Consider the following 20,087-nt stretch of genomic DNA (forward strand, 5'->3'; position numbering starts at 1 on the left):
ATGTATCAGTCCTGAGCTATATCGGAATCGGTTCCAGTTCTTCAGAACCGATATTACGTCGACAAACGGTTCTACAATTGTAATTTTCCTTCGTGCAACACTTAAAACCGACTTGAAACAGTCGATTCTCGAAGAATAACTCTTATACAACTGCCATTTTCCGGTTCTTCGCTTCCGTTCTCCATAACCGTTTCAAGAATCGCAGAATAAGTTACAGAACCGTGTCGAAACCGATATAATATCGATACAATTCTGAAGAACCAGAAGCAAAACCGATATTGCTGTGAATCGATACACCAAATGATAGTTACGACTAATTTCGGTTCTCCAGAAGCATGTTGGTCGGGGAACCGATACGCATATAACAGTTTCAGACAGTTATTTTCGGAACCTTTTCAATCCGTGCTTGCGAGTTTCGGTGGGCCGCTCTCCGAAGAGGCGCGCCACTACCAACGAAATTTCCAAGTACGCGCGAACCAGAACGGAATCGGCCTCGATCCGGCGCGAAGGTCACGGCCGGTGCACAGCCTAGGTCAGGCCCATCGCTCATTATCGCGTTAAAGCTGTCTCCTTCGGTGACAGGCCGCTGTTAGGACTCTTATATTTTTGGACGGGACCGGGACCGACGTCTCGACGTTCCGACGCCGTTCCGCCGGCGTTCCGTCATGGCCATCGGCGGCTCGCGCCGTAATTCGGACCGTCGACGGTGCCGTGGGCGTACGTCGTCTCTTCGTTTCAGCTCCATTGGCTCGCTTTCGAGACATCGAAACCGCGCCGCGTGCCTTCCTCTCGCGTCTCGGGTTCTCGGAGTTGATATTTCTCGGCGTTTGCTCGAAACAACGTTTATTCGTCCGACGATACGTAACTGTCGCGCGCAGACTCTTCAGAGTCGCAAAATCGAAGAACTGATTGCTAGTTTCGATGGATGCTCGGAGGATGTATGATCTTAATTACTAGAGAGCTACCAAGCAATCAAGTTGATCTTTCAAAATTGTTCTATAGAAATCCCAAGAGTGCATTTAGACTTCCATCACTCGAAGCTTAGTTTGCGTATAGATAAAGCAATTTCTTTCGAAATTTCTTAGAGAAGGATCTATTGTTTCTTCAATAATTGTGAAAGAAGAATTTAACGAGTGATTTTTACCCATCCGGTGGTTCTAGTATTAATTACTAGAGTACCAGTCACAATGACTGGTTTCGGTTTGTTTGTGATTAAGAATTATTGATATCTTCGAAGCATTGAATATTCCAAATGATTTTGAAAATAGTTTCACCTGAATAGTATAATCGATGTCTGGAGAAACTGAAAATGATCTGTTGTAGTTTTTACAGGGGTTACATATCAGTCGTATTAAATGCTTGGTAGTTCTAGTGTTAAGATTTTGATCATTAAGAGAATTTTCAGCATTTTGTATAATGTTACTTATCTCATAGCAGAAAAAAACTGGTGGTATTAGAATTTAGTATTAGCGACTTGGCATTGCACTTTCTAAGTATGCTGTGCTATTATCTACTTAGTTACGTTAGTGAATATTTTTATTCGACATCAATCTTCTTATTGTAATTCTTTCCGAGGGATTCGGAAGCCCCGTCATCGTTGACTGTCGTGGCAGTCGACGTGTTAAGTTCGTTCTCGGCAGAATTCGTACACGCTGAACGCGAGTTACGCATTAACCTCCGCTTTATATTTCTTCTAAGCCGAAATGTTACAAACTGGCACTATCACGTACTGTCAAAGGTGTAGTACATACATGTACTTATCCGAGAAACTTTCATTTTGAAGAAAGGTGTACACAGTTCATTTAAAACAGGAAAAAGATTGGAATAATTAGAAGGGAACAAAAAGTCCGAACTTTCAACGAAGCACACGAGTTTATAAATGCATGAAAAAGAAACAACAGGAAACTTATTCCTCACATATTCACCTATGTCGAGGAATAACAATTTTACAACTTAGACAAGATTTGTAAACTTCCAACAAAGTACAAGTTTACTAGTGCACCAATGAAAAAGAGATAATTAGTACCTTATCCCTCACACATTCACCAATCTCGAGAAGCAACGATTTCACAGCTTAAACAAAATTTGTGAACACCGAGCAGAGCCCAAATTTAACAGTGCACGAATGAGAAAATAGCAATTAATACCTTATCCCTCAGACATTCATCAATCTCAGGGAGCAACAATTTCGCAGTCGACATTTTTGAACTTCCAACAGAGCACAAACTTAATCTCGCGCTGGAAAAACCCGACACGCACGTCGAGAAGTTTCTGTTTCAAAATGGTCAACGATGTCATTTACACGTTGATAATCTTGTCGCATTACGCATATTACATTGTTTCGAAATGTATCACTCTATACAAAATGATTAACAAACGAAATGGATGTCCGCATCTGCGTAAAACAGGTAAAAACAAAATTCATCGCGCGAGACTTTGTCAACTCTCTAAATTCATTTCCAGGGCAAGTGGTTAACAATGCACGAATGAGAAAATAACAATTAGTACCTTATTCCTCACACACTCGCCTGTATCGAGAACGGTTTTGCAGCTCAGAAAACATTTGTGAAATTGACTTTTGCTCGGCTGAAACGGCCAAATCGGCCACTGTGCGAGCAGCAGGATCGGGCCAGCTCGTCGAAGAGACGGAGAAGCACGAGAGTTCGGCGAGGCGATCGAAAATTGATATCGCGTGGGAACGCGAAACCTGCCGCAGGGATCGCGCGAGTTCTCGCGTGCCGGCGTCAGCAGGCCGCGTTGTCCCTGCCGAACCCGACACGGCGAACGTTGACAAAATTTCCCTGGGAACGGACGCCTGGATTTCCGGTCGCGTTCCGTCCGCTCCGCGACCCGCCGCCGATAGAAGCCGCGGCGATCGATCGATCGATCGATCGATCGGTTCCCCGTGGGCGACGGACAAAAAATCGATCGGTCGTTTCAACGAACGGGGGATCTCGGTATACGCGGAGGAGAAATACGGAGTAAAGGCCGGCTGGAATTCGGTCGTGCCGAACGGGGAAAGAGGAACGGTCCCACGGGAGAAAAACCGCGCGGAGAGGACAGAAAAACGCGATCGGCGAGGGGTAAGGTTCGATACAGTAAACTCCTATATGAGTCGCTCGGAAGCTAGTGCGATTAAGTACAGAAAAGAGAAATCGAGAAAATTAACCGTCTGCGAACGAAGACTCTTTGAAATATACAAGACCTTCCGCGGATAAAGCTGAATTATATATCAAATGCTTAATTAACCCTTTGCACTCGAAGCTTCTCATTGACATTACCAGCAACTGGATGTAATTTTAATAGAGAAAGCATATTAACATATAAATAAATGATACGAAAAGAAAAGTCATAAGTATATTCTACTGTCTTTTGTCGATTATAAATATTATAATATATTTAATGACAAAATTTTACAGTTTGTAATGAGAAATTTTAAATGGCTCTGCTCCGGAGCCCTCGTGTGCAAAGGGTTAATATAAGAAAAGGAAACTACGCGATGACCTCTTGCTGTTCGAGTAACTAAATCATTCTTCTCGTCGAAATGTCGACAATCGTCCGCAAAGGATTAATGGTTTGGCTTCTGAAATTATACTGCATATTCAGGAGCTATAAAAAGAAGAGTTTTCCGACTTAGAACAAACGAAGAAGCTAGTAAATCGTTTAATGAGTAAGGAGAATGTTGTATTTTATTAAAATTGGGAACAACCAAGAAATAGCGAAAAATGGAGTTAACTACATTGGCTTCTGAGTCGTATAACGTGAGTTCCTATAACACCGAAGATTTTGCGACTAATGTTTTCGTGTACGCCTAATCTTTGATTTAACCTATTCACCGCTTGTCTTATAACAATGTGTCAGACTCGTGATGAAAATTTCAAAGTGAATTTGATAGATCTAAGGGTTACTTATCAATTTCTTACATAAATTAAGGATCACTCGTCTGTTATTGATGTTTAACCTTTAGAGTAAATGTAGACGCGAGATAAGTATAAAATTCGTTTCTTTTTTTACTAAAGAAATCGTGCGATTCGAATGCCGTATAAATCGGGGAGGGCTAAATTATAACGCGATATGCAAAAATATGCAGGGATTTCTCGAATGTCAGAATGAGGCAACGTTTAGTCGAGCATTACGTATTGTTTCCCCTTCGCTGCCACCGATTTCCCTTGTTCCCTAATTCTTTCGTTTTTCATAAAATAGCGAATAAGAGCTGGCGTGCTAATAATACAAGAGAAATCTCGTACAGCACGATTTCCTATAACGCGAATTCATACAACACGTAACGCATTAACCGCCTTACATGGGAGTTTACTGTACTCACGCTATTCTCGACGAACGAAGATAGAACGAGATCGGACAAGCACTCGCAGCGCGAACGAATGCGTCGTAAACTATCGAAGAATATTTCATCGAACCGTTTAACCCTCCATTGGGCCGAATTTTGTTTCCTGACTATAACAAAATTGATGCGGTAAGAAACTAATAAGTATCAACCTATGAATACAAATGAATAATGCATTCAATAGTAACAATTTTATTAAAACGAATATATTTTGTAACTTGTTAAAGTTACAATGACATGAAACGTTTACGACCTACAACAGTTTAAGTTAATTATTTGATTTCAATCGTCATTTTACAATAGAACATTGAAGTTGTTGCAGGATGTGCAACTTCAAAGTCGCACGTGCCTACAGAGGGTTGAAACACTCTTAACACTAGAACTGCCGAGCATTTAATACGATTAACATGCAACCCTTATAAAAATTGCAACAACAGATTATTTTCAGTGTCTTCAGACAGCGACTACAGTATTCAAGTGAAACTATTTATTTTCGAGTTCATTCCGAACGTTCCACGCGTCCAAGATACCGACAATTGCGAAACAGACAAATCGAAACCAGTGATTTCGACTGGCACGGTGGTTCCAGTATTAAAGGCTGAACCAGCGATGCAACTTCTATCCGATCGAAAAACTTCTCAACGGTTCGCGACGGTGATAGACCGTTCGCTATCGGAAACTAACGCCGGAGTTCGACGAGTAGACGTTTCGAAACGCGCGTTGGTTATCGCGCGATAAAAGGTTTCGCGAAACCTGGCGTCGATGTATCGGCGATAGACGGCCGCAACGGCTCGAAAAGCAGCGAGACGTTCGCGAGTCGACCGGCGTAGAGAAAAAACGAAAATTGGGTGAACAGAAGAGGAATGTCGATGTCCGCGAGAGGCAACGAAACGCAACCGGAGAAAAAAGAATCGGCCCGAAAGATAGGGGAGAAGAGACTGGAAGCCGAACAGCTTGTCGGGCGAGGAGAGAAGAGAGGGAGCATCTGGACGGAGATGGAGAGAGAATAGTCGAGCAACATATTCCGCGTTATTCACGAGAAGAGCCCTGAAAGGAATGCGGGTCCCATTGGTCAGCTTGCATCTTTTCTCATCTCGCGTTCGATTACAATTTGCTATTGGCCAATATATTACACCAATGGTGTCTAACTCGATGATGTGCACTCTAGCGACACTCCCCTTACGAAAAGTTACCCTCTCCTACTTTTACCTGTTTGTACTGAATACTACATAGCTCACATACAGTGTGAGGCAACTATTTAAGCGATGTTGGAACGCTGTTTTGAAGTTAGCGTAGAGTAAGTTAGCTCTGTTACACTTAACAGATTGCATATTGACAACGATGATTATTGATTAAGAGATCTTGTTTTTACATAGACACTCGACTATGTAACTGTAATTACCACACTATTTAGAGAAATATTATATTTTCGAACTGATGATTTATTTAAAATATATTACATAACAATATGATGTTTGAGTGGTTCTATAAATAGTGATATAAACTGACCTCACTGAAAATCGCTATTCAATTCAGTTTCTTGAAAATTAGTACGTCGAATTAACCAATTAACGCTAAAACTACCGAGCAGTTAAATCGACTGTTCGGAATTCCTTTATAGAACCTCGAAGACTGTATCTATTCATACTTCAATTGATCTCAAGTTTAGTTTGCAAATCAAGTTCTCTAACAATTCCTCAGAGAAACATCTGTTATCTTCCTAACAATCGCAGAAAGAACAAATCAGGAATGAATCATTCTGATCAAATTTTCCAGTGAAATCAACTTTCGAAATTCGTATATAGAACCTCGATGCATCTATCCAGACTTCAATTGATGTTCGATTCAGTGACGCAAACCAACTCCAATAATTCCCCAAACAAACATCCGTTATCTCTTTAACAATCGCGAGAAGTAGAAATCAATGACTCGTTTCGACTCATCAAGTAGTTCCAGCGTTAACACTAGATATACGAAACGAGTCAGTTTGACTCATAGTGAATTTTATAAGCATTATTTGGTAAATGTTTGGGTCGACCTTGATTAACGCAGTTATGCAAATATGTATCCTAATTATCTTAAACCCCTAATTCCTAAGATCTAAACGAACGAATAACAATTTCTCTAAGAACGATAGAACAAACTGTACAGTAAACGTCAGTGAATCTAGCGTTAAACATTACGACCGATAGATAAACATGCTCCGGATAAAAATTGTTAGGTATACGGTTAAACATACGATGGTTATTTTTTTTACATTATTGGAATATTACGGTTTTCCAATGACAATAGATATTTTGCGTTTCGACTCAAACGTTATACAAACAGAGAAACGGAATTTATTAGCACATTTGTGACTTTGAAATGAAAATCGTTTTTGATATCAGTAATTCTAATCACCGGTAATTTTACGCTGAATCCCGTTTCACTGGTTATTCCATTAAACATGAAAACCATAAACAAAATCCCAAGCTTAGACCCCTGCGCTGTCGTCTGTTCTCGTGAGCGCGGTACACGAATACGGAGAAAGCCGGGAAGCCTCGGAGCGAGCGAGAGAGAAGAGATGGAAAGAAAAAAAGAAGGAAAAAAAAGAAGAGTTCACACGAGCGAATACCAGAGATCGCCCTGCAACGGGTTCCAAGCGTCCGAAGAGCGATATGGGTCGCCCAAGGCGATAACCCTCCGCGTTTTCGATACCCGTTCGCCATCGTCCTATCCTGCCGATACTATTCCGATATTCTCCGGTTCTTCGGCCCGGCGAGAACGAACGATACCTTGTGGCTGTCCCTGGGTAAACGGAAGGCCTCCGCGGCGGTGCACGGTCCGTTCGGCCGTTTTATCGGCTATTTATTTTCGTTTGAATCGTTCCGCGCGCGCGCTAATCTGGCCGATAACGAGGCCGCGCAGACGTAACTTTCGAAACGGCGACCGTGTTACCCGTAATTATCGCGCCCTCGCGTGGAACGATCGAGCCGGTCCGCGAATAGATTCGAGCCGGTCCCCCGGACGCGCTCGTTAATGAACGGGCGCGGTTTAATTGCCGCGTCCTTCGCCTTCGCGTTCCCGCCGGCGAGATCACAGCGTTCGAATCGCCAGGACACCCGAGTGAATAAGTTTCACGGAAAACGCGAGTGGCCAGGGGAAATCGACACTGCCGATCGTGTCGGCGGAACGACGCGGAGCGTTCCCGTCGCGCGGAAAGGGGAAAGTTCGGATGTTGACGATGAACAGTGGGGCGTTTGTAGGATTAGGTCGAAATTAACCCTAATCGTACCACGTGTTTTTATAACGAATCATACCGCGATGGGACTCTCGGTCACTTATGAGAAGAAAAGGAATGATTAGAATGTTATTGTTTTCAAAGCTAAACGAAGACTGTTGGAAATGCAATATGAAATAATCAAAAAATTTCAGTAGAAAGTTCAAATGTGACTGAAAGTCACGTCGCGGTTTGATTAGGGTTAAAGACGGATTTGTAACAAGATTTGAAGGTGGGATTTGGGAGTGGAATATAATAGTATACGATGATATGCGATTGTATAGTGGATCACGATGGGATTTATATAATTTCGATGTAGTTTTGTGTGTTTGATTAGGAATTATGTATTTGTGGATGATATATTAGGTGATGTGATACATAATACATTGTAATACATATAATGTATAATTGGTTTATTGATTGTAGGTTTTGTGTACTGAGGGAAAGGGGACTTGGAGGATTGGGAAATTTCCGTTGAAAAATGAAGTTGACAGTGATGAAGTCGTATGAAACAGACTTCTGTGTAAGCGTTGAATTTAATGAGCCTAGAAGATGGCTTCAAACGCAGTTCGCTATGCAACTCTGCATGACAAACTGCTCTATGGCACAATCTAAGCACTAGTTACATTAAAATCTGGATATTCACATAAATATTCTTGGTAACAAGCTAATGGACCATGAAAAGCACAGTATATACTCGAGAAACTCAAAAGCAAAATTCATTTCCAAAACACATAGAGAGTATTGCAAGAAGTTTCGAAAACAAAATAATCGAAAAGTGTCAGAACATTATTCCTTGCACATTCAGCTGACATCAACAATTTTCCACTTCAGGTAAAATTCGTAGAACCGACTTCTGTATCCTACAAATACCCCACACAGTGCGACGAGAGTCGGCAATGGGCAAGTGATCGCTAATTCTCTCAAGCGGTCCTGTCAACGGGGCGATCGTCCCCGCCGATCGACGGCTCAATCCAGTCGAAAACGCGCGAAATAACCGTGATCGCGTCGGGCTGGGATCTCCCCGGCGGATCGATCGGTTACGCGGCAAGTTCCCGAGGTCCCTGATTTAATTCGGCCGGCTGGGAGGGGGTTAAACACAGGTTAGCACCGGCGAAACACGGGAATTACGACGGGCTGGCAGCGTTTGCGGCGTCGGACACCGGCGAAGAGACGCGTCCTTTCGCCTTAAGGACTTCGCTCGGCTGCGTGCAATTCCCGGCCCGCTTTCTCTCTCTGTCTCTCTTTCTCTCTCTTTCTCTCTCTCCGCCCTGCGCCCGACCCTTCGGGCTTCGCGTTAATTTCGCCCGACCTGCGATTGGTCGGCATGCTCCCCCTCTATCCGTCGCGATTCCACGCGACCCGATCGAAAACGCGGCGCGGCGCGTCGAATTGATCGTCAGGGGGTTGTCCGGAGGCGCGGATCAATCGGCGATCGGCCGTTAACGCCATCAACCGTGCATCGATCGGTGGTTTAAAATATCGTGTAAAACGGGCCGGTCGGTGGACGATGATGAAAGGGAGCGAGGATGATCGATGGGAGGAGGTGGAGCCCTCGATAAGGCCCATTATCGCCTCGCGACCAGCCCTCGAAGCCTGAGGGCGGCGAGATCGAATTTCAAATCGATCCCGGTCCCGGGTTAGGTCTGGCCAGAACCCGCACGACCGACCGGTGAAGCCCGGGACGCATCGTTCCGGCCGGCGAGCGATGGCAAAGGGTTCGATCGAGCGAATTTAGAATTCGCGTCCTGTCGGTTCTCGCTGGTTGAACCGAAAGAATTCGGTTCTGTTTAAATCGCGTCGTAGTCGTCGCGGTTGAGTACCGTTAATGGAAGAAGCCCGAGAGCCGGGTTATATAATTAATTTTTCCGCTGGATGGGGAGGAAGGGCGCGCTCGAGCAATCGAGCGCGTCTCAATTGAAACTACAATGTTGCGAATCGCAATTGCGCGGCACCGCGGATCGGTTGCGCCCGGTGTCGAAAGGTTAATTCGGCTGTTGTCAAGGAAAAAGCCCGTCAGCTGCCGCGTACGTGGCTTCTCACGGATCGCGCGTGGTTCAAGACCGTCTATGGAGGATAGAGAGGATGCCACGGCGCGCGATTAGGAAAACGATTTTCCAAAAGCGAACGAATATAAGGAAAATATAAAGATGAAGACTTACGTGGCTGGGCCAGGGCGAACACGCTCTCGGTCTTGGCAGCGTACTCGTCGATCTCCTCGTGGTGCGTGATGCCGGGTTCGAGGGGCTGTGGTTGGTCCGCCTGCATCCCGTACATGTCCATCAGTTTGGAGATCGGCGGAATCCTCGGCAGCGCTCGGCCGGTCATGTTCGGCGCTTGCTTCAAGCCGAGCTTGTTCAGTATCTGTTCCTTGATAGCGGCCAGGCTGAGGGCCCTGATCTCCTCGTGCATCCTGCACGTGTTGCACGCGTTGCCGGCCATCGCCAGGTATCTAACGGGGGCTCTCTCGATGCCGGGTGCGTCGAAGGCACCGAGGAGGACCAGCGAGAGTAGCAGCAGCGCCCTCCTGACCATCTTGCTCAAGGTCACCCTTAGTCGGATCACTTAGGCGAAGGCCTCGGTAAGGTAAGGCCGAGAGAGAACGATCAGATGATCCTCGACCTCATGGTTCGCACCTTTGCCAATTGCTCGCCCCGATTCCGCTCCCGGTACTCGGCGTCCCGATCCTCGGCCCGTTCGTGGAACGGCCCGGCTGCGAACGCTTCCGCGCTCTTTTGCTATCTCGCCCCTTATCTCGCGTAGATTACGAATTCCTTCGTCTGAACCGCACCGGCTTCCTTCTCCTCCTCCTCCGCCTCTCGCCACTTCTCTTCCTGCTCCCTGTTCCCCGCCCCTCTTCCCTCTTGTTCTTCTTCTTCTTCTTCTTCTTCCTCTTCTTCCTCTTCTTCTTCCTCTTCTTCCTCGTCTTCTTGAGTAGCCAGCTCCTCCTCTGGCTCCACCTTCGCCACGGCCAGCTGTTCGCACGCCGCGACGCGCTTCTTTTTCCGTCGTTTGTCGCGCGGTCCTAACGCGCTACCCTCCCCGGGAACGATCGTTTCGCAAAGAACGACGCGCGGCAGCTCGTCACCACGTCCATGAGCCGGCGCATCACTCGGATTAGGCGACCAGCCTCGATCACGACCGTGGTCTACGCGATCCAGTTTCGCTTCCTTCCTCGTTGCCTGTCGGGTGCCGTTCGTATCGTCCGATCTCACCCGTGTCCCGTCCTCGTCCTCGTCTTCGTCTTCGTCTTCGTCCTCGTCGTCGTTGCTCCTCGTCGGACCGTTCGTATCCTCGAGGACGGTGAAATCTCGGCTCCGGGACGCTGCTCGCCGGGCGACGGCTTACGCGGGCCACCAAACGAATTCGATGAACGCTCGGAAACGCGAACAGCGGCGAGGTACTGGCGTCGAGTGCTGCCCGTGGTAACGCTGGAAACGAGTGCTCGAGACAAGAGTGGCTCCACTCTTCTGTCCGCTGCTTCCGTTTACCCTGCTCACCGTACAAAATCATTTACCATAGTCACTCACTAGAAGCACAGAAGAAGGACATCCTGAAAATCACATTGCACTTGGGGGCGATGCTCTGTCGCTCACCGGCTCTCAAGACTGTCTCTTCTCTCTCTGGGCTCTCCTTCGGTGTCCTCCTCCTCCCCCACCTCCACCTCCTCCTCCACCTCTTTCTCCTCCGCCTCCTCCTCCTCCTCCTCCCCCTGCCCCTCGAAACGTAACGAAACGAAACGAAACGGTCCGGTGAACCCTCGTGACCTCCGTTCCAGCGCGAACTTTAATCTCGACACGCGCGCGCTACTGATACACACAGTTTACCGGTGCACCCTGCGTCTTCCTCAACGTATCCCGGCAACGTATCATGTCACCGCGGCCGCTATCACGGACCGGAGCTCTTCCTTTCACCCCGTCGTTCTCGTTGCTTTTCCATACATTTCCATCCTTTTCCCGCGACACCGTCGATTCTTTTTCCCCTCTCTCTGGTTCCCTCTTCTTCCTCCTTCTATTCCTGCCCCGCCGGCGTGTCCTCTACCCGTACGTACACGGTACACACTTCCGGGAGAGACCGGATCGTTCGTTCGTTCGTTCTCTCGTTCGCCGGGTCTCCGGGACGTCGGTCTATTGAGGAGAACCTCGACGGGTCCGATCGGGATTCGCGGTTCGAAAAGATAGTCGCGAGATAAACAGAGCAAGAGAGGAAACAGCTGGAGAAAGAGAAGAGAGAAATGACGCGAAGAGAAAAGAAAAGAGTCAAGAAGAGAAGAGAAAAGAAGAGAGAGAAAGGGAGAGAGGGAGAGAAGAGGGGGACCGAGAGAGGGAGAGAGGGAGAGAAGAGAGGGACCGAGAGAGGGAGAGAGATGAGAAAGAAGAGAGAAGAGAGCGAAAGAGAGAGAGAGAGATGAGAAAGAAGAGAGAAGAGAGCGAAAGAGAGAGAGAGAGAGATGAGAAAGAAGAGAGAAGAGAGCGAAAGAGAGAGAGAGATGACAAAGAAGAGAGAAGAGAGCGAAAGAGAGAGAGAGATGACAAAGAAGAGAGAAGAGAGAAGAGAGAAGAGAGAAGAGAGGGACCGAGAGAGAGAGAGAGAGAGAGAGAGAGAGAGAGAGAGAGAGATGAGAAAGAAGAGAGAAGAGAGCGAGAGCGAGAGCGAGAGAGAGAGAGAGAGAGAGAGAGAGAGAGAGAGAGAGAGAGAGAGAGAGAGAGAGAGAGAGAGAGAGACCAAGAGGAAGAGAGAAGAGAAAGAGTGCGCGCGCGAGAGAGAGAAGAGAGGGGGGAGGGGGGGAGAGAGAGAAACCGAGAAAGAGAGAAGAGGGGGGGGAGAGAGAGAAACCGAGAAAGAGAGAAGAGAGAGAGAGCGAGAGAGAGAGAGAGAGAGCGCGAGAGAGAGCGAGAGAAGCGAGAGAAGAGAGAGAGCGCACGAGAGAAAGAGAGAGAGCGCGCGAGAGAAAGAGAGAGAGCGCGCGAGAGAAAGAGAGAGAGCGCGCGAGAGAAAGAGAGAAGAGAAGAGAGAGAGAGAGTGAGAGAGCGAGAGAAGAGAGAGAGCGCGCGAGAGAAAGAGAGAAGAGAGAGAAGAGAGAGAGAGAGTGAGAGAGCGAGAGAAGAGAGAGAGCGCGCGAGAGAAAGAGAGAAGAGAGAGAAGAGAGAGAAGAGGGAGAGAGAGAGAGAGAAGAGAGGCGGGGGTCGGAGGTCGCGAACGGGTCCCGGAAAAGGAAGAGAGACACGAGCGAGCAGCGATCCCTCCGCGAGGAAGGAGAGGACGGCGCAAAACAGAAGGAGGACTACTGCGTGTACTCGCGTGGCAGTGGCAGGCAGCTGGCGAAGCGTGCCGTGCCGATGAAACCCGGTGGATCCTAAGAGCTTGCTGGCTTGTCAAGCACTGAGTCAGGAGGCGCGCGTTCTCACCGCATATATGTCGAGGCGGAGGCCTCCTCCTCTTCTTCTTCTTCTTTCTTCTTCTCTCCCTCTATCCTTCGCTCTCTGGCCGTCTCTCTTTCTCTTTCTCTTTCCTTCTCTCTCTCCTTCTTCTCTCCTTCCCGCGCTCTCCCTTTCTCTCTCTCTTCTCCTCGCGAACGTTCGACGTCTCTTTCTCCGTCTCTTCTCTCCTGTAGTATCTTACGTATTCGCGTGTAGGGGCCGAACATATACCTACACCCGCCTGCACCCGCCGCCAACGACTAGCTCCCTCCACCACCTCCTCCTCCTCCTCCTCTTCCTGCTTCTCCTTCACATCGCCACCTCCACCACCTCCTTCTTTCTCCTGCACGACTCCTCGCCCTCTTCGCCCTCTGGTTCGCTTCCTCCGCCGCCCCTTGATGCCCCGCTACCCCGAGCCTTACGCCCCCCTTCCGCCTAGCGGTCCTCCCTCCCTTCCGAGAGACCCTCTCTCTCTCCTCCACCCTCCATACATCGCTTCTGCCGCCATACTCTGCTCTTTCTCCAGCAATCTCCCTCCCGCGATCCCTCCGTGCTTGCTTACCTTCCTTCCTTCTCCGCTCATCGTTCCACTATTCTTTTCCCCGTCTTCTACTTCTTCTTCTCTTACTTCGTCTTCTTCGCCTTTGCCTTCTTCTTCTTCTTCCCCTTCTCCTTCTTCTGCTTCTTCTTCTTCTTCTTCCTCTTCCTCTTCCTCTTCTTCTTCTTCTTCTTCTTCTTCTTCTTCTTCCTCTCCTTCTTCTTCTTCTTCTTCTTCTTCTTCTTCTTCTTCTTCTTCTTCTTCTTCTTCTTCTCCTCCTCTATCTACTACCAGTGACCGCTGCCACTACCACAGGTACTTTTACTTGTTGGTCTGCACGCGCGATGTATCGGAAATCATAGACGAGTTCGAAACCAACCTTGTCGCCGATGTTTGTGACCGACAGGCTCCTTGCCACCCTTCTTCCGTCGTCCCCTTCCGCCACGCAGTTTCCTTCGATCGGCTATCGATTTCCATTTCCGTCGATCGGCTTCGATCGATCCGATTCATGCGTGCCTCTCCCGCGAGCAGCTTTCATTCACGCGATCGTGAATCGATCGCTCCCAGCTGGAACGCTTATCGGCCGGATCGTTCCAAGTCGAGCTCGCTTGCAAACCGAGCCGGTGTTATCTGTTTGACAAACGCATGAATATGAATGAATACATAAATATATAAATAAATAAATAAGCGAATCCCCGATCAACTTGGTAACCCGCAGACCGAACGGACGACAGAACGAGCAGATCTGTTTCTTTTACCGCCAGTGCCGGTGACGCAATCCGCAAAATGGAAACGATATGCGAGAAATTTCAAGGTTCTCGAAAGGATATTCTCTCCTCGGCGCGACGATCGCACGTTCGCACGCTCGCTCGCCCGCGGCCATCGTTTAGCATAGGTGGAAATTTAAAATTCGATCGCCGGGTACACCCGGCATGCAATCGTCTGCAATTTGTGCACGGTCACGCCGAAAAATCGATCGAATTTTTATGCGGTTCGAATCGAGGGCACGCTCGGAGCGCAACCGTGTCCCGCAGATGAAGCGGACGCGATAACGAATCGAAACAACGAAAAAAGAAGAAGAGTTTCTCGCCGGGCTCGAGCAGGAGAGAGATAAAAGTTGGGCAAGAAGCAGCACAGGGGGGATCGACGAGATAGGACATCGACTTTTCTTCGGTGACGACATTTGAAATCCAAATCGACTTTCAAAACAATTCAAATCCCGCGCATCGGCGGAACGCGCGGGCGCGTGCTCGGTGCACCGCGCGTCACGCATTGCAAAACAGCGAAATCGGCTATTTTTACATCGCTCGCTCGTTTCGTTCACTAAAGGCTCGCCGATTTCGCGCTCGTACCTCTCTCGCGCCTCCGACAAATTCTTGCTCCACTGATTTCCCAATTTCTCGATTTTTCGTTCGCCTCGTAACCGGTCGATTCGAGCTAACCGCTTCTTCATCCGTGACCATCCACTGTCTTCATCGTGTGCGCACAGTTTTATGCGCACACGTTCCTCTCGTGTTCGACGATCAACCCTTTCGGTACTACGGACGCATATATGCGTCTTCCGATCTTCTCGATCTCACGCGTGCCATGGTGGCAATTATATTTGCATGCGATTAATATATGCTCCTCTTAACGTCATTCAATTTGCTGGAACTGACGAGTTGCAATTACTATCTAATTACAGGTTACTTAATCGTCCGTGTTAACATAATTCGCCGATTTTCGGACGAGCAAAAAGGTATTCCATCCGCACGGAACGTTTCGGGCTGGGAGTGCCTCGGCACTCAATCGGGTTATGAACGGCTCGAGATCAATATAGATCGCGATATCGGTATTGATTATTACGAACGCGCGATAAACATAATACTCGTGAAATTATGGTGATAGAGACCGATGGAACCGGGGAAGAATCGATGACTTCCAGGCACCGATTTTTCTCGGAACGATATTCTCCACGGCCAATCGTCCTCCGTCAGGAGCGGCATCATCTCCGAGATTACGCCGTTCGATGAAATTTAATCGGCGATCTCCTCCCCGCGGCCCCTCCCCTTTTATCGTTTCTCCGCTTCTTCTCCCCGCTCCGTTGCTTTTTTTCTCTCGTCTCGCGGTTCGACCCAACCGCATTAATTAGCATCCTCGGGACAGTGGAATTGGTTACGGTCGTTCTCTCCATCGATCATCTTCTCTTTGATCCCGATCGAGCCCGAAACGATACCGAGACACGATGCACCGGACGACCGGACCGATCGGGGCGGTCATAAATTCGTTTTCTTTCGCGATCGCTGTCGCGATTTCCGATCGGCCGGTAGTCCAGGCCCTTTTTATAAATATTAATAGCGATCCTCGGCGATCGACGGTCCCTCCGGCTTGCGCGGCGCGAAACCTTGCTCGCGGTTTCCTCTCGCGACTCTTGCCGCGTTCGTCGTTTGCCTAGACGATTTGCCACGGTATTTCATTCTCTATTCGATACGAACGTTTTCTCTTCGATCCCATCGTCTCAACGTTTCACGAGAAGTATGCGTGATCGTTACCAAAAAGTACGATCCCTTTTCCAAGAGAGATATTCAACGAAACAGGAACGGAGGTTATATGTACAATTCGGAGATGACTCGATGAGGAATGCGGATCTCATTGGCCAGCGTTCATCTCTTATCTTATTTTCGATACTAATTTCCTATTCGTCAATACGGTTACGCATAACCAATCGAAAGGAAAAAGAAAATCTCTAACGAGAGATCTGGTCTTATCCCTGTACTGTCCTGCTAGACATCAAGACATCTCCCAATAGTACATGTGTCCAGCAGCGCTCGAGAGGGTAGAGATCAGTGAATCCAGGCCATTCGAGTGCTTGAAGCCGAGTCGTCCACATGTTTCCTGTTGCCCCACACGTCGCCGATGTCTGTCATCGTCAGGACCAATCGAGGGCTGCTGCCTGTGCCCTGGTCTCCGCGCCAGCAGCAGGTGCCTCCCGAAAAGGATCCCCCTGAGATCTCCTCGCTTTTTTTTCCCCCCGTTGCATCTCGCTAACGAGCTCCTCCGCCACTGCCCACCGACCCTCCAGATTCCTTCTTTCCTATATACTTTCGATCGGGTTCTTCGATCCCTCTGCAACGGGACTCCAGTCGCTAGTCCTCGCGGCTCGGTTGGTTCGGAACTCGCGCCAATTTCCGCGCGAATAGGAACCAGTCGCGTTTTAACACTAGAATTACAGTGAAACTGATTATTCTGTATTTCCTTATAGAATGCGTAAAAATATATTTATCGAGTCCTCGATCTCCTTATATTCTAGTCTGCGTTCATCTAAATCAATTTATCGAATAATTTCTCGAAAGATTGTCTGTCTTTTCCACAATTGCGAAAGCAGTGACACGAAGTGGATGATTTTGACCCATTCGGTAGATCTAGTGTTAAATGAAAGTCTGTTGGACATGTGGGAACGTGTATTGTGAGGTATACTTATAGTTTTCATTGGTTACGCGTAACTCTATTAGCCGATAGCAAATTGGAATCGAATGTGAGATTAACTGTTTGCACTCGGAAGTTTCTCTTAGAAGTATTTAAAATTTTTTTCACGAGACAAAGGCGATATTCTTTGAAACTAAGTCGAAGGGAAATCACAAGTACATTGAACAAAGCTGTTTTATTCGAATATTTCATGTACCGAGTTGCACAAAGTTCAACATTAACACGTTGCATGCCGCACGATTCTATAGAACGAAATGCACAAAGTGGAAGAAATATAATATTGAATCACTTGATTGATTTGCATTATCATTGCATGCTGATCTAGTTGAATGTCACCGCATTAGGTAGCATTGCTTGTAATATAGAAATATTTTCAGATAATCATCGTTTAATTGAATGAATCGCAACAATTCGATTCAGTTCGGGGTCACCGATGACCCCCATGGCATTCAACGTGTTAAATACCAGATTTTATTATTTCACTGCGTCAAATCGAGTGGTGACTGGGAGTCACCTACCCAGTGCAAAGGGTTATAATTGATTAATTCCAGCATAGCTGTAAAAGGGTCATTTGCGTGTGTTCTCGTATCTATCAATGTTCGTAAAAATATGTGTGTAAAGATTTCATGAATACAGCAATATATAGGAAACGCGTATATTTAAGATCAATAAAATTTATATTTACGAGAATCGCGAGACGAGAAATCGATCGAGTCGATCGTGTTACCCGCGCTTTCTATAATCGCGAGAATCGAAGATGCGATTAGAAATTGGCGGGTAAATCGGATTTAGGTTAGGTTCAAATAACGATTATTCGACTGAGCCCACTTTTGTCGCGTGTGACATTGAATTATCTAATAAACATTTCTAATAGCTTTCGATAATTGCGAGAATCAAAGATGCGAGTAGAAATCGGTTACTAAATCGTATTTAGGTTAGGTTTAAGTAAAGATTATTCGATTGCAACTACCTCTTGTCACATGTAACATTGAATTATCTACTAAACATTTCCAATAGCTTTCGATAATCGCGAGAATCGAAGATGCGAGTAGAAATCGGTTACTGAATCGTATTTAGGTTAGGTTTAAATAAAGATTATTCGATTTAAAATATTTTCACACATTCGCTAATAGCGTCACATATCTGTGACGGTATTAATCCTAAATTTCGCACAATGAAAATAAAGTTGATCCTATAAATATTGTTATTCGAAATTCTAAACTGCGACAGTATATTTAGGAACTCGATAACTCATTTCGGTTTCATTTTTCTAATATTTCATTTAGATTTTTTAATCAAGGAGAAAATAATGAAAATATAATCGAGGAGAACGTCAGCGAAACAAACGCTGCCAGCGAACGTGTTAAGAAATATTTCTAATAGCAATAATGCGATACCGTCTCGACGCTGTTAGACGGTTCCTGAAATCTACCTGTAACGTTCGACGGGATTCAAATGAATTGGCGTCGGAACGACGTAATTGAGCAAAGCACGCGAATAGCATTTTCTTCGAAGTCCTTCGGAAATCAGAATGAACGTTCGCCGCGTTATTTTCGTGATTGTTGCGAGATTTTCGAACAGCCGAATGATTGCTATTCCATCGGCGCGTAGGAATCTCGAATATCGCAATTCGAACGTTCATTCGAAAGCAGTGGAGAAACGACACTTGCTACTTACTCGCCATTTTAACTATTGTGTTCCGAATTCTCGATGAACCGATGAATCTTCGACTAACACGAAAATATTATTGTAGAAAAATCTTTCGGGAAATCAATTTGGCGGTACCGAACGGCAGCCATTTTAGGTTATGAAATCGTCGGCAATTTGAAATTCGACTTACCCGGACGATGCACGCGGTAAACATTCATCCCCAATCGGTTTTTACAGATAGAAAACTGTAGTATACATTCGACGTCCATTTTCCATGACACCGGAGCATTTTCTTTGTCTTCGTCGATGGGTTTCCACGATTTCGATCCACCGGCCACGATCACCACATCGATCGAAGGCGCGCAAAAACTGCGCCGTAGCTTTTGTATCGGCCATCGCGCATTACCGACGCGCATGTCGCGACGCGATTGGTCAGCCCGCGAAAATTGATATCGCTTCGTTGAACAACGGCAGGGATTTACTTTACCTACTGCAATATAAAGATCCCGACATTTTAATTTATCTAATTTATCTGTCTTCTAATCTATTTAATCTATCTAATTCTAATCTATTTTTAATTTATCTATCTTCTTCTTTATCTATATGTCGTTAAAACTACCAAATCCCGACATTTTCATTTATCTAATTTATCTGTCTTCTAATCTATGTAATCTATATAATTCTAATCTATTTTTAATTTATCTATCTTCTTCTTTATCTATATGTCGTTAAAACTACCAAATCCCGACATTTTCATTTATCTAATTTATCTGTCTTCTAATCTATGTAATCTATATAATCTATCCAATCTATCTAATCTATCTAATCTATCTAATTCGTTCTAATCTATCTTTAATTTATTTATATTCTTCTTCATCTACATTTCTTTAACATTAAACACTACCAGATCGGTCAAAACGACCCGTTTCCTGATTTTTTCCTTTACGGTTACCGAGAGTTAGGAAGAATTCAATGGTGCATAGCAAATTTACCTACCCTTTTTCAAACGTTGATCATCATTAACAAACATTTAATGATATGCAATATTCAAAATTTTTATAGCTACATATTCGGGCAACGCTCCTCTACTTTTCACGACAAATTTTTAACTGCCTATCGTTTTGAGTTTTCACGTAACGCTTCTTTCCTGGAGAAATTCGACCGTTTTTCCGAAAACTGGACGTGCAATTTGGTTTTCGGATTCCTGTTTAGAGTAAGAAACTCTACAAGGATCACCTAGTGGCTATTACAAAACAAAAATCGTATTCCACAGTGTTATCATTTCACGAAACCAGAATAAGAAGAAATTTCCCAAGAAATTTCCCAAGATTAAAAGGCTCGAAAGAAATTCCAGTTGATATTTCACTGACACTCGTATTCCAATAAATATAATAAACCTCGACGAACGCC

The 20,087-nt window shown here is 46.1% G+C and overlaps 1 protein-coding gene across 5 annotated transcripts in view; it reads right to left on the bottom strand.

Moving 5' to 3' along the window:
• The window catches only part of LOC116427157 (growth/differentiation factor 8), a 40,689-nt gene extending 21,624 nt beyond the window's left edge, over positions 1 to 19,065 (bottom strand). Inside the window, exons 1-4 of one of the 5 annotated variants that reach the window (XM_076373563.1) lie at positions 18,868 to 19,065; positions 14,915 to 16,761; positions 13,587 to 14,192; positions 9,767 to 11,096 (exon numbers count right to left, since the gene is read on the bottom strand). In XM_076373563.1, coding sequence (XP_076229678.1) covers positions 9,767 to 10,139 — 373 coding nt within the window. In that variant the 5' untranslated portion in view covers positions 10,140 to 11,096; positions 13,587 to 14,192; positions 14,915 to 16,761; positions 18,868 to 19,065. Of the gene's footprint in view, positions 1 to 9,766; positions 11,158 to 13,255; positions 14,193 to 14,914; positions 16,762 to 18,867 lie in introns of all 5 variants that reach the window. The other 4 variants (XM_076373561.1, XM_076373562.1, XM_076373559.1 and 1 more) reach the window with 4 other exon arrangements.
• Between the last annotated feature and the right edge of the window lie 1,022 nt (positions 19,066 to 20,087).

The sequence above is a fragment of the Nomia melanderi genome, chromosome 14 (genome assembly GCF_051020985.1).
Source record: "Nomia melanderi isolate GNS246 chromosome 14, iyNomMela1, whole genome shotgun sequence".
Taxonomy (NCBI): domain Eukaryota; kingdom Metazoa; phylum Arthropoda; class Insecta; order Hymenoptera; family Halictidae; genus Nomia; species Nomia melanderi.